General features: G+C 38.3%; 1 protein-coding gene across 1 annotated transcript in view; it reads left to right on the plus strand.

The window, feature by feature from the left end:
- PCBD2 (pterin-4 alpha-carbinolamine dehydratase 2) overlaps nucleotides 1-15,733 on the plus strand; it is a 28,778-nt gene that overhangs the window by 10,825 nt on the left and 2,220 nt on the right. The window contains exon 3 of the mRNA XM_067304908.1: nucleotides 13,840-13,920. Coding sequence (XP_067161009.1) covers nucleotides 13,840-13,920 — 81 coding nt within the window. The remainder of the gene's footprint in view (nucleotides 1-13,839; nucleotides 13,921-15,733) is intronic.

Below are 15,733 nucleotides of genomic sequence, written 5' to 3' on the forward strand. Positions count from 1 at the left end.
TTTAGAATTTTGCATTAGATTACCTGTTGAATGAAAAGAAATGATTTTTTTTATCCATCTAGGTAAGTGCTGTTTTTCATATAGACTTTCCTAAACTGCTTCATTTTCCATTATCCTTTGAGTCCTCTCCCATATGCTATGATTTGTGCACCTGCAAAGTTATGAAAGTATTTCTTTTGGTAGTTACGTTGTTCACTCACTTCCCTGCATTTATGAATACAATAACTGATTTACAATAAATCAGAATTATTTATGAGTGGCTTTACAGAGTTGAGAAAATCTTTGTATCTGAAAATAATGAATTTCTGGCCTATCTGCCTGTTGACATTTTCCTTTATTAGAAACTGATAGTGAAATTTTCAGGACTCGCAAAGGTTAACTCACAGGCTAAACCAGAGCGAATGAACTGGCTCAACTGGCTCAGAACTTAGCATAGTAAAAAACATATTATTCCTAGATGATCACACCTTCCTCGAGTTTATACTTGTGATTGACTTAGTAAATAACACTCTTGCCTCTGAGTCAGAAGGTCAGCGGGTCAAGTTCCAGCTGCGGGACCTGGACGCTTTCCACCTACCCACATCCCTGTATGGCAGCAGCTCCGCGAGGCTGGCGAGCTCCAAGCGTGCGTGAAACTAAATGAAGGTCCTTGGGAGCTCGTTCATTTGAAAGCTTAAGATTCTTCTCCCCTGGCTTTAAAAGAGAAGGAGATGACAGTAGTGGCCAGGTCAACATAACCGGAATTATTATTGGAAACAGGCTAACTGCCAACCAGCAGTTTTTCTACTGATGAGAAATGCTGCAAAGCTAGAAAGTTTGTTGTGATGGAAATAATTAATCTGTTTGCATCTAGGCAGAAATTAAATTCTTGGAGCTGGGAAGTGTTGGATTTGTTTTCTTCTCATGGTCAGCATGGCTGGCAGGGTACAAGAACACACGTAAAGTCACTTTGTGCTCCAGAACATTTTCAGTCTGATGTTTTACATTTGCCAGCATTTTTCCTATTTTAAATATAGGTGACTTAGTGGCCTCTGTCTTTTAAAGTTCTTCACAATTTAGCCTTTCCTCATATATCCGGGTAACTATATTACTGTAAAACATGCTTCACTTTAACAATATGCCATTTATGCCTGTTTTAATCAGATATTTCCCCATTTAATGCTTTTGCACTCCTAGGGAACTGTTGCTTTTTCCTCCAATTCTTTTCTTAAGACTTTGCTATTATAATGCATACGAGAAACTTCTGCCAGATAAAAATTAGGCAGGTGACAAGTTATGATAATATTTAGTATCTTGTCACCTCTTTGGCTGTGGTCTGTGTACCCAGATTGTAGCGCAGTGGCTTTCGGTCTGTTTGTGACGATACTGGTACAGTATGAGTGTCACCATTGTAATATCATTGCAGCACCGCCATTGTCAGGCTGTCGGGATTATTAAAAATATCACAACATTAATGATACTTAAATGGAATCCTTTTAAATTGAAGACTCAGGGTGGGCTTATGTACTTTCTTTAGGGATTGGTTTGTTGGTAAATTCTGTTTCTTAGATAAAAATAAAACAACATTAACTCTTCCCCCTAACTCTTGCCTCCCCCCCCCCCCAAAAAAAAAAAAAAAAAGCCCTTTACTACTTGGTGAGCAAATCTTAAGAATTCTGACCTGGCAACTGTAATTGAAAGATGAAGTAGAGGTGAAATCCAAGATGCCGCTTCCTAAGTGTCTTAGAAGTTGCGTTTTCATCAGTTTACTTCACAGTAAAGTCATAAGAAAAATTAATTTTATTGATGAGCTAAGCCCTATTTCTCCTCAAAATAAAGCATTTTCTCTCTCTCTCTCTCCCCCCCTCGCTCTCCCTCCTTTTTTTTTTTTTTTTTTTTTTAATTTGTGGGGGAAACTGCATCTCCAATGGCCAAGTGTGGCACACTGAGTAGACCTGTTGTATGCAGACTTAAGCAGGCCGCTGCTTAAGGCTGTCCAACTGATCTTTGGGCTGCTCTCCAGTTGGCTCTAATACGAATGCTTTCCTTAAAAGATGGATTTATTATCACTTAAGGAAAAAATATTACAGCATTTGCCTTATGCTTATTTCATGCATTAATCTGAATAAAAATAAATTATTTGTCAATGCCTTTTGGATTTCACAAGCATTCTTGTAGATTTGAAGAGAAGAAATTTTTCTCCTTTTTTCAGCTATATGTAATGCACAAATGGATTTATAATGATTGTCCAGTTTAATTCAGAGTGAAACTGTATATCAGGCATACTAAAAGATAGCAAACACGAGCAAGTCAACTGATTTTAACTAAAATATGGACTCTTTTTCTTTGTTAAACTAACTTTGGCAAATGTGGTAATGGTTTTGAATTCAGCTGGACCACTTCATTTGGGAAAATGCAAATAAGATTTATGTTGCCTTTTCTAAAGATGGTCACTCAGAATAGTTTATTTTACCTTTTCAGTTCAGGAAACCTCACGCCTAATAACTTTATACATTAAAATTTATTTGTATGGGGGTGCTGGAAAGACCCTGATTTAAATGCGAATAGCACATCTTTCCAGCTTGATTATATTTAACCTTTTGCATCCCCTTGCAGTTGGAATAGTGCCTGACTGCATTTTAAAACTGTAAAGAACACCAGCAGTTCTCACTTTCTAGTAGTCCCCCTCCAAAAAAGCAAGAAGGAAAAACACGCTTTGGGATATTATACTCTGCAATTGTAATTAAAAATGGACTCTGGCTGGTAGAATAAAATAAAATAAAATTACAATGCACCTATTTAAAAATTAACCATTACTTGCCAAAAGCACATCAAACCCACTTAGCGGACATCCGTTAATCCAGCGGTTAGCTGTTTCAGGCTTTAATGCACACTGTTTTACACGTTAACGGTTTTGAAGTTCCAGGCCAACGCTGACCTTTCACATCTGCTCCTTTCACAGTAGGAATCTCCACTTACTGCTTCCTGTCAGGATGGATTAGAATGACAAAGTGCAGCGCTTGGGCTGGCTGCAATTTCGTTTTTGATCAGAATTATTTCTTTCACAAACAATCACATTTGCTAAAATGTTACATCTGCTCTGAAAAGCCACTGGCAGACCCACAGTTTATCAGTGTGATGTGAGTATAATTTTTCATTCGTCTTTCATAAAGCTGTAAACCAGCTTCAAATAGGTTTTGGGGGGAGAATTTCCCTTCCTCCTCCTCCCCTTCTCTCCATTTGCCATTTTCTTCCTTTAATTTTGTTGGGCTCAGATGAAGAGTTGCTTACGTTTTGAAAAACGTGAAGTTAGCTGTGGTGTCTTTGAGGGATTTGCATGAAGCTTTGGCTGAAGAATGTTTTGTTCAGCTAGGAGCCAGCGTGCTAATGCCGGGCCTGCGTTTCCCAGTGCTGAGTCAGCACCTTGCTGCTTTGCTTATTTATTGCTAAGGGTGCTTTATAGGAAAATGTTTTATATTCCTAGGTGCAGAGGGGAAGGTCCTGATTCATTTCGTGCTCAAGTGTGATTTTCATTGTGCTGCAATGACAATAACAATAGATAGTTAAGTACGTGTTTTCTTTATTACCAAGATCTACCTTGTTAGAAGAATCTTTATGCCATGATACCAGTGAGCGGGTGGTTTTAGCAAGCAAAAATACTGTTAGCTTTACAAGCTCAGGTTGTTGTGTTTATGCATGCTTCTTTTAATGCCTAATCTAATGAAAAGACAGAGGTGTATGAAGGGTTTCCCTTACTTCACGGTGTGCTCATTTGAATTTCTAAAGGAAATTTGACATTGATTGGAGGACTAAGAATTAGTATTTGTCTGCTTATGTGAACCCATCTCAGTATGCCCCTATGTACAAAATGGTGTGGGTTGCTCTTGTATCTTGGTAAACAAACAAGCAAACAAAACCTTGGAACTTCTCAAAATATTACCTGGTGCATGCGCTTGGTCGCTTACAGGCCTGTGCTTAGAGCATGCAGAAGGGTTTTGAAGACACTTTAACATGTTGAGCATAGGTTGTGCACTTCTATCTAAATTGTTAGTGATAAAGTGAACTTGTATTTTTAATAATGTATTTTAATGTAGCTCCCTTTGACCATTTCTCCATTACTTGCTTCAGCCATTGCTCCAAATATTAAATACGGGAAATGAAGCACAAGTCTATGAAATTTGTGCAGGCTGCACGTGTTTTGTTACGTAAAGAACGTCGGGCGTTTTGAAAGAGGCAAACCACCCACCTGATCAGGGCTTGAAGAACGCCCCAAAGAGGAAGATGTTGTCTGAGATGATCTTATCTCTCTCCTACTCTTCTTTCACAAGGTCTGTGATTTGAAATGTTTGTGTTGAAAAAAATATTATTTGAATTTTATAGCGCAATGTAAAATATAAGCCAGCCCGTGCTGGCCCAGGTGAAACTCCTGCCGAGTTCGCTGCATCCACATATAATCTGCTCCTACTGAAAAGGTTAAACAAACCTTCTCAAGGCTCAGTCTGACAATATAGTAGGATGTTTTCAGCAGCTCGGTTGAGTGAAATGATTCCCTGACTGGATCTGCAGTATGTGTTCCTCAGATCACGTTATTTTATAGCTTTAGATCTTTTTTTTTTCTGGCTTGCCCAAGAGGCGATTAGAGCACCTCTCTGAATTCCTCACACCTCCATCTTCAGCTATTGCTTTATCACATGTCTGAATTGTTGACCTTGTGATGTATCTGTCTTTAAAAAACCAAACCAAAACAAAAAAGCTCAGTGTAGTGGTAAGAGGATAGCCAAAGATGAAATGATCATGAGACCAGCTGCTTCTTCTCTTAATCCATCATAAAGCAATGACTTTCTTATCACCCTTTGATGTTTTCTTAGGATCATAAATGGCAGAGATTTAAAGGATTATCAGAGGGAGGATACGATTGCCCTTGGATACTCAGCAGAGAATATTTTGGATATTAAACTGGTAGTATGTGTAATCTTGGCCAAAAGACCAAGGAGAATTTTGTCTGAGTACTCCTTATGTTATCAACAACATGCATGGCATGTGAACTTCATTTTCATGTCTACAGAATGAAATCATTCCTTTGTGTACAAGTAAAAAGAAGCATTGGAAAAATAGCAGTATTTCTGCTATGGCCAAGTCTGTTTCATCCAAAATGTGGTGTGATGGGATAATGAACTTCCCTGTTCTTCTTACGGACCAATTCAGAAAAGCTTTCTATTTAAGAAAGCACCTGAGCGCTATAAAAGTCAGAGGATTTGAGCACATTTTTGAAGCTAAGCATTCACTTAAATTAATTCTCATTTGGTCCAATTTCAAATAGCTTTGTACTATGGGCTAGAACTATGTGATCAAGGATGTTTTAACATCCAAGTACCAGAATATTTGTGCAATATGAAGCATACAGTTGAGTAGAGTGACTTAACAGAAGATTCAGGTGCATGAATTCTAAAGGTTAGAATGGGGACTAACTGCATCTTATTACTAGTTTATTTTTACAGTGTTTTGTTTGAGGGCTTTATTACAGTACAGCTAGAGTTTTGATTTGCTGGGCCAAACATTTATTTTAACAAGTGAAATTATCATTGTTCTTTCAGTTGCACAGCAAAGAGAGTTTATTATTTTAAGTGACTGATTGCTTTAACAGGTGCTCAGTTAATGGGGGCTTCATTGTATTATTTAATGTTTTTAGGTAGGGTGCAAAAAGCTCATTTAAAAAAGTCATGTTTCTTTAAATAGCCATTTTATTTGGTGTAAACCTCCTAAGTGCAACCTTTATATTCCATTTTTGAGCACAAGAAAATGGCTTGGGAGGTGGAGGGCAATATTTAGCTGACTGTGTGGCTGGAAGATTTCTTCTGTGTTCTAGTTCGCTCCAGAAACCTGTGATTATTTTCTCCCTTTTTTTTGTGTTGAGTGAGTAAGAGTACTATTAAGGAGAAGGGCAAGTGTAGCTTGATAAAACTGGATACAGATATTTAAAATCTGATTGAACCTAATTTTTGAATAAATAATATTTATGAGGCTGCATTTACCTAGAGCATGAAGGGGGAAAAAAACGTATTTCAAATGCTTTTCTAAAAAGTTGATATATCACAAATACCATCTGTGGAAATCCTTGTAATTATGCATGATTTTAGCTTTCTTAGGTTTGTTACTGAAGGTGCTACAGAAGAATTCATTTATCAGTGAGCTAAGGAAATACTGCTAAACCTTTACTTGTGTTCCCCCCGTCCTTTAGCTCTGTTGCCTTTGAACCAGTTGACTTCTGATACGAAGTATTCAGGATTATTGGTACTAGGTAAGGTGCAAAGCTTGGCCTTCAGTGTCAGGGCCACAGCTAAAAGCCAGCAAGGTCAGGATGGGGATGCGTGGCGTGAAGGTTGCCGTTCAGACAGCATCTCTGCGATGAGCTTGCGGGTGCTGCAGCCCACTCCGAGGCTGACGGCACGTTACAGGAGATGCCGTTGTTGCGGGCTCCTGGGACCTTGTTCGAGGTTTAGCTGCAACTTTAAATTTAGGACCTTTACTTATTTTTGCATAAGTCTTTATAGGCAACAGTAATTATTTTTATATGCCTATAAGCGAAAGAATATATCTTCTAATAAGGTGGAGTTTAGATAGCTTGAAATTTTTATCACTAGCAGAGAGAAGCTTTTGTACTGGTTTACAACATCTCCGTGTTCTCTTACTTCATTCAATCGAGCTTATAAATCTTGGTGGTACAGATAAATTTATATTTATCTTACAATATAAATTTGGTGGTACAGATGATTAAATTGGACATGACATCTGTTCATTGAATCACTGTGCATTTTATCTGCTTTCTGTTCATGAAATCCAGGTGCAATCACTTATTGTAATAAAAATGAGAATAGGAAAAATGATCCTTAGATAACACTGAGGCTGCTGGAGAAGTAAAAATGAGGAGGAAGAAGGTAATAGATGTAACATGTTGTATCATATTATCACCAATAAGAGAAAAATAGGTTCAAATTCAGCGGTTATGAAAATACTGATATAAGCAGGATTAAAAAAGGTAAAGGTGAGATTTGTCATGCAGATTGCACCTGAGTGTATTTTGCACATGAGCGAACGTGAGGGGAAGGTTACAGCAAAACAAGGAAGAAGGGCTTGAGAGCAGGTCAATACTCTTTATGCCTTTCTGTTAGTGGCTTTTCTTGCATTGATTCTCCATGTCCCTTGGCCTTAAGAGAAAATTTGTACTTGTTTCAGACCTGTTGAATCTCAGATGGGGCAAACTATGTTTGCACCTGTTTTATGATAAACCAATGCCATAGTTTCGATCCCTGCTGAATTTGGGAGATAAAGCCTTTGACTCAAACTTATTTTGGAGAATTGCATCGTTAGTAGCGTCAGAACTATAGAGCTTCTAGTGCTGCACCTGGTCTAGATTGCATTGAATAAATGTAAACTTTTCTTCGCTCTGAGCAGCTTGGGCTTTTTCCTGAGGACAGAATTCTTGAAATTGCCTTCTGTCATCTCCTGCAGCTCTTGACATTATACTGGTACCTGTGTGAGAAAACATCCCAGTTTAAGAAAGGCCATGCCTCAGAGCTCCAGTTCTGTTTGCCTCCATTTATTCTTCATGTTCTTAAAACTGGTAAATCATATGACAATAAACAGAAATACCCTCAATGAAGAGAGAAGGGGAAACTGTTGTTTATCTGGTCAGGTGGTTTAGATTAGCAGTGATGCTGGTCTGTATTATGTTACTTTAAATCATAGTGTCCCAACAGGACATAAATTATGAAGATTGTTACAGTATGTTTCATCCAATGTAAGATCAACAAATTGGAATAATTTTTTTAATAGGAAAATCAGTGCTTTGGCAAGGTTATTGTTGAAGAATTCAATTTAACTTGAGCTTTGCTTGCATTATTTCTTAATATATAAAAACTATTTGCATAATGTATGAAGTATAAACATTTTCAGAATCAAAAGCAAGAATGCCTTTTCCAAGATTACATAGAGTGGCAAGCTACTTAGAATAGATCAGTGTTTGTGCTTTTGCTGTCAAAAATGTTTGATATAGAGCTGGCTAGCTAGTTTCTTCACCGACATAATTGTAAACAAGTGTTGCAAGACAGAAACAGCCTTTGTAGAACATAGTGTAAAGGTTTTCACATACTGTGGCAGACCTAACGTATAACTTGGAGTATGGAGTTTACAGCTATCATATGAATATAAATAGGTAACTTTAAGAGCAAAGTAACATTTCACTTTGTTATAAATGCTGTGTGCAGATATGTATGGTGGGTGTGAGCAGTCAGCACTGGGTTTCTAAAAGGTTATTGTAAATTCGGAAGAATGTAGACAATTAAGTTTGAAGATGTAGGGTTTTTCTTGTTTGTTTGTTTTTTAACAACTCCACATTTCTTTTTTAAGACAGAATTGGCATCTTGGTGCATGCCTGTATGTCTGTAGTATTCCGCTTCCATCCTTTCCCTTTATTAGTAGCTTTCAGAGTTATGAGTAGTGTTTTCCCAAATCCTGAGCAAGGCTTGGAGAACGGGAGCGTTGAATGTATTAACAGTTTGAGGAGAAAGATATTACTGAAGAGGAGAAAAAAATTCACCGCCTCGGCTTTGCCAGGAATTTTTCATGGTCAGGCGCTGCTTGTGCTCCGCGTGCAGACTGTAGTTTTGTTGCCTGGGAGGGAAGTGGAGGTAATAGGGAACCTTGGGCAAAATGCGTTAGCCCGCTTCTGTGGCAAATAAGTTGTTTAAAAGCGTGTAAGGCCTTAAGTCCTTGTCCTTCCTCTGTTTTCAGTGTGCTACTGTTGCTGATCTTCAAAGAGATTAGAGTGTCCGTGCCTTGCTGTCTCTCCCCCCAGGGCGCTGGGGCACCCGATTCTGTCGAACCACGAGTTAGGCTAAGCTGCAGGCAAGGCAGGTGAGGGACAGCGGTAAAGGTCCTCAAGGCAGTCTGCAGCAGAGCAAGGTCTCAGAAGGGGCTGGATGATCGAGAGTTTTTAGGACATGATTTAGTTGCCTTCCTAAGAAGGATCGTCCTAGTATTCTTGGAATCATATTAAAGGGGGGAAGAGCAACAGTAAAGCGTCCCCTGTTTTATGTATATAAATCCAGACAGGGCCAAAAAAAAAAGAAAAAAAAAAAGGGAAAACCGATGTCCAATGCCACATGGATTCAATTTCCCTGGAGAATATTCAGGTAGACTGATGACGCCAACAGGAGAGAATCCTAAAATGGGCACATACTTTTAAAATGAGTATCTGTCCTTGTGTGTTGCTCTCACCTTTTAAAATATTAATTGGATTCCTCTTTTTTTTGTTTTAACCACATTGTCACTTTCAAATTAATAGTGTGATGCTATAAAAAGATTTTGCATATTTATAAGGTAAAAATATTTCTTATTGGAGTTAATAGAATTAAAATAAAACACGTTTGATTTTTCTTGTGAGCACAGCAGAAAATGTCATGAGATTAAGTTAAACCCTAGTGACGTTGCAAAACGTACTTTAATTTAGCTTGACATTAAAGAGTTTTCCCTTTTATCTGCTGGCCCATAGCTCACAGTTAGGTAGCAATGTAAGCTAGATATGTGAAAACTTTTACAGCTTGAACGAGTTGAGGTTTTTTTTGTTGTGATAAGCCTTCAAACTGCTTGAAGGACCAAGAGGCCGCGTGCTATAAACTGTGTGCAATGATCATTTTTGCTTCGGTGAATGGAAAGCAAATGTGCTAAGCATTGTCATATATGACAATGTCACTATAACTTGTGTTATTTATGCATTTCCCACCGATGAATGATACAAATGTAGCACTGATGGGTGTGGGAGGGAAGACAGGTAGCCCTTACATTGCAAAAGGTCAAGGTTAATGCTGCCTCAAGCATTATAATGACAGATGGGAGGCAGAAACCTTAATGTACGTGTGATTAGCATATGGTTTCCTTGGCTGAATGTCTGAAGGATTGAAGAGGCCTGGGTACTGTCTTCAAACTTTACACGTTTTAAAACAAATAAAAAGTATGGTTATATTGTTGAGCCTCTCAGCTGTTTTTCTTGAATATCTTCATTTTTGTGTAAAGTATTGTCAGCTGCTTTGTTCTGGAGATACACTGTGGTAATCTATCACTGGGGACTCGCTGTTCAGTGATATATTAGCACGACTTATCGACCTGTGTTGCTTTGATGTGTAACTCATCAAGATAATGTTGGCAAGCGTTGTACAAAAGCAGCATGTTTAAAAAGTATTAAGATGAATTGATTCCTTGCTTAAGAAGTGTGAAAGGAAGAATAATAGCAGATTAGCTCAGGGATCCTGCGAGTCTCCCAAAGCTGTTAAACGTTGTGCAATGCGAAGTGGTGAATGGAATTTCATCTTTCCTCCCACTTCTGTTTTTCCCATTTTCAAGAAACACAAGTTGCATTAAGCCTTATTTTTGATAGCATATTTTGTCACTTTAAAAAGCAGCTTGGCCGGTCCCAAAAGACTACTTGAGCAAGATATGACAGCTGATTTTTTTTAATCTTTTTTTCACTTTCTTAGTATAAGTTATTCTTCCAAGAGTGGCTCTGATTTTTATCTCATGGAGGCACACTATGACTGGTAGTAGTTAAAAACCATTTTAGAAGTGCTGTTACAACTGAAACGCCAGTAGTTTTTAGTTCCTTCTTTCATGGTCTTAAAAGATATGAAGGGAGAAGACCTGCTAGCACACCCAAGACATCTCCTTGTCTGTTCAGGATTGCTTTGCTCAGTACTTTTTCTACTGCTGTTGCCTAGTTTGTTACAGGGATTCTGCTGTCTTCCTTGCTTGAGTGTGTGATGAACTTGTTCAGAGTAACCTGCATGGACAGATGTTATTTTAGCCAGAATAGCCCAAATGTACCAGATGGATTAGGTTGAAAATATTTACTTAATATGCCCGTTACTGAAATATCAAAATACCTTATATAATATGATATTTAATACACTAGTGTGTCTTTGAACACTTATTTATGGCTTCTGGAAAACACATGAATCCTTTTGTTCTGCCCTGTTTTTCAAGTTAAGATCTGAAAAAGTTCTTTTTAGTGGCCAAGGGGCTACAGAACTCTGTTAATAGTTAAGTTAAGGTCAAGACTGTGTTGAATCTTACCGTCATAAGTAAAGTACTTGTCCTACTTTCATCAAGAAATGTGTGATGGTCTGATAAACTCTACCCACCAATGCAGTCTTGACAATGATCTTGCACTGCAGACTGTTTAATAATTTTCATTATTTTTAATTAAAGTTGAAAAAGCGCAGACTCCTACTCAAATTAAGGTTGGTTGTATTGCCGGAATGTGGTAATTACTTTAATTGATCACAAGATAGTTTCCTTGATCACCAATTAGACCAAATTACCGATCAAGTTTCAAGACGTGAAGAAATGTCCAAACTGATTTTATATAATAGTGTTTTCATAGCTAATCAAATCTAAATATCTTTTCCTTCCAGAGCCAATTGTATTTTCTAAAAGAAAGGTTATGGCTCTACAAATATAAAGGTGATTCATAAACAATAGCGTTCTAATTCATTTAATTGGCAAAGGAAGTATTTAGGACCTTAATGGAGATTACACTGGTGAAATTGCTCAGCAGAACTGTAGCTCATTTTCTTAGTGGGAGATTCTTACTTTTTGTGTATAAATAAATTAAACTCAAATACAAAAAGTAAGCTGCTTTGAGTAATTTGCAACGAGAAAGAATTGCTCTGAGTAAAGCACAGCAATATGTATGCATCACATGTGCATGCTTTCATCCTTTACCATAAACATCAGACTGCTCTAGCTGTGACAGTTGTAGTCAGCTGGAGCACGCCAGCCCTTACTTCCAAGGTTAGGGTTTAGAAACAAGCAGCAGGACCTGGCCTGGGGAGGGTCCTCTGTTCTGAAATTAATTCCTTTGCATGATACAAGCAGCCCCAAGTTCAGCGCTCTTCAAGAATATTAACAGTTTTAAGAAGAGGGGCCACTTCATCCAGCTGGGAGGCTTTTTGCTGACTGCAGGGGAAGGAGAGAATAGATTAGCCTGGTGGTGCACTAATTGGTGAGGATTTGTTGTCATAAAGTGGGAAGGAAGAGCTCCAGAACAGATTAGTCTCTCAGGCTAGTTTGTTTGCGGGGTAGTCTGCTCTGTCTTCCCTCCGTCTGAGCGCAGAGCAACTGATTATGTTCATGCAATAAATGAAGCATGCATGTGTAACATAAGCTGCGTATGTACATATGTGGGTGGGTTACTCTGACCGATAGTCGTTGGTAGTGCATGCAAGAACTTGGTAGGGTTTTTCATAAATTTGATCTAGTTTTTCCTTTGCTGTTTGTACAAAGGCCATCTAATTGCAGATGTATTGCTGACTGTTTCAAACTTTTGGGGACAATTCTGTATATAAGTTTCTATGTTGGAAATAACACTCCGGTTAAGCCAATGGGAACTCTAAAAAACTTTAAATAAAATATGTTTCAGAACTATTAATGCATATGTGTTCCAACTTGTCACTAATGTCTAGCGCACAACTTACTGCTTTCTGCTTCAAAGCATGTTGTTGAAACATTTGAAATTTTTTAACCTTAATTGTTCACTCCAAGTAAAATTAAACCAAATGAGAGCTTCAAGGGAAGTTAGATTTCCCAAATTTTGGAATGCTCTTGGGTCAAAGAAAAAAGCTTTTTAATTGCTGACAGTTTGGTGATTTCCAAATGACAAACCTCATTGGAATGATTTTCTCTGATTATAACGTTTGCATTCATTTGACTGGCAAAGAGACTAACAAAGTCATACTTCATCCAGGCACTGATTCTTTTTTCTTAAAGGTTTTTGTAATTTGTGAGAGGCAAAAAGACTGAAACTATTATCAACAATTATATGTTATTCATTGACCACATGTTTGTTTGAAATGGCCATCACTTGATGGAATGTGGACTATATACGTTCTCTTCAATAAATTAGCACTACAAAACTACCTAAATCAGGTAGGTTTTTGCTGAGATTGTTGTTTTGTAATATGAACCAGACCACAGAGATGGATGTGACTTTTGCTTTGCATGTTAATTTAGGTCCCGAACCCTGATGGATGGAACACAGTATGAGCAAAGGCCGTTGACTTAAAGGCATTCTGCTCATGCACTGAGGCCCTTTGGGCCCCACTGTATAATTGCATTCTTGATTTGCGTGGACATTCTAATTTTCTTTGTAGTGTAGTGATTTACTCTAAGTATTTTGGCAAGATTCTCCTATTATTTTCTTCTTGAGCCTGTGATAAAACCCGCATCCTGGAGAAATGTGCAGTGCAGAATATAGGGGCAGAGGATTGGGAAATCTATTTTAACCATTTAAGGTAAAATATGAGGTCATAAAGCGGAGAGCCAAACCCACCTGCTGCCTTTCTTCCCCCAGTAAAATAAATAGCAAAGTAATTACGCAAAAGGATGTGTTTCTGATATCTGTCTAGTATAAGAACACTGTGGCATGATGCTTAATTAGAAATGGCAGGTTGGCAAGGATGCAGGAGATGAGAAGTGTTGGGATGGATGTTTAAAATACCGTTTGGATGCCAAAGGTAAAATCATTGCCCCATGCAGTGGCTTTGAATGCCTGAGTAGGAAGCATTTAACAGAATGGTTTACCAGGATCTGAAGGGGATAATTTCTGCAGTGTCAGGAAATGCTTTGGTGGCATGAGAAGATGAAATGCTCCTTTAGCGTGCACACAAAAATGAGGCTCAGGATGGTGGAGCATCTCTAGGAGTTTCTGAGATTGTTATAGTGAATCTTGCAGATTCAATGCCAGAGTAACTTCAGTCAGTTGTCCTGGCAGATGGATGAGTATTTTTGTCTTTGCTCTTTATCTCCTAGGCTTTCGGATTTATGACACGAGTTGCTCTACAAGCAGAGAAGATGAATCACCACCCAGAATGGTTTAATGTCTACAGCAAGGTAATATGTTCACTAGCTTTAGTTACAGTCACTGCGAATTAAGTAGACCAAAACATTGTCGTAGTGGCACATTCTCTGTGCCTTTCTTTTTTTAGCTTATATATGATGGAAGAAATAGGGAAATGTAAAAAGGTTGTGTTGCTTTTAAAAGAAAATCTTTGCAAACATAGCCCCATTCTCCTCGTGGATAGAATAGATTGGTATTTTAGTTTTCTTTTGTTCTGCATACTTTTCTCCAGCTATTTCCTCCCTGTTTTTAAGAACTTTCTCACAACTTTGTTAGACATTCTACCAGAGTGCTCCAACTTTGTGTTCTTCCAAGGAGTAAAAAATACATATTCCACAAGGTACTAAGATTTGCAGTGGTGAGATGGCACCAGGAACAGAGTTCTTCTCTGCAATTATTTGCTACCAGCTGCATGGTTTTGACTGTCACTTAACCTTTCTGGCCAAGATTTAAAAATTAAATAGAACCCTTTAAACCCTTCTTTATTTAACCTGAATAAATGACTGTTTTGAGACTACTGAACACTCACCAACTTTCATTCCTTTCTGTGCAACAAGTTAGAAACCCAGAGGTGTAGGAGATCAGACTGATGTGTAGGTACCTAAATGAGAGCCTGGAATTCTAAATTTAGACTTGATTTTTTTAAAAAATGTGGGCCCCTGTGCCTCAACATAGCAGCTTATAAAATTTGTTTATAATATTACTCAACTGATGGTGGTCTCATATTTACAAGGATTACAAAGTATACTGCAACCCGTGAATGAAAGGTGCTATGTGAGGATGTGTATGGGGGAGTTATTGCTCTCCCTTTATTTTCTCATACTTCTCATTGCATTGTACCGAGTTGTTTGTTTTAGCGTTTGGCATAATATATACCAATCCCACCAACAATCTACTGAAGGACAAATGACGTGATTGTACCTGTTCAGCATAGTTTGTTTTGTGGCAGACACAGAATGCTAGGCATGGTCTTAAAGGTGGGATTAATCGACACAGAGTGGTCCAATTAAAAAAGCCCTAAACAACAAAGCCAGTATGGCAGGCTTAAGACTCTGACAGACAAGCTGTGTTGTGGCAGTTTAAGAAGCGTTGCCTGCAGCAGCCTGCCACTCCCCTCTGCTGGGAACTACCACCTCCAAAGCCGGAATGACAGAACAGGACATGTTTTCATGTCCCAGCCGTATCTGCGGCTCCCTACCACAAACCCGTTCTCACCAGCCCTTCCAGTCACCCCGTTTAAGGGGTTGTTAAATGGGGACTGGACAAAGTCGTGAACATCTACTCTTGATGATTTTCTTGACTTTCTAGAAGGCTTTGAATTCCCTCTTTTTTTTCTTGTTCCTTTTTCCAAAATCTCTGTCAAACACTTGAGAAAGTAGTGCCCAACTTGTCATCTGTGTTAGTCTAAACAAACTGATGCAGGCAGCTGCGTCAGAACAAAATGCACCGGTCTGTTTGTTTTTCCTTTTGAAATTCATCTGCAGCGAGCTCAACAGTTTTTTCACCTTTGGGGTACTGGTTTTTAACAACTGATTTAACAAAACACTTGGGCCATTGAATTTGCTGTATACAATTTAGTCATTGGCCCAAATTCTTTGTGAAACTGATATGTGGAATTTAAATGTAAAGAATGAGTTATTCAATCGGACACTTCTTTCTGGATGAAATCCAAGAATGCAAGCCTGTTTTATTCTGCAAAGGGATTCTCTTCAGTTAGTCTTCAGGTTCTGTTAAGCCTGCTTACCTACAGTATTTTCTATTTACATGAACAGTGAGACTCCAATTCACTATTTGCTGAGAGCTTTT

Source organism: Apteryx mantelli, chromosome 14 (genome assembly GCF_036417845.1).
Source record: "Apteryx mantelli isolate bAptMan1 chromosome 14, bAptMan1.hap1, whole genome shotgun sequence".
NCBI lineage: Eukaryota > Metazoa > Chordata > Aves > Apterygiformes > Apterygidae > Apteryx > Apteryx mantelli.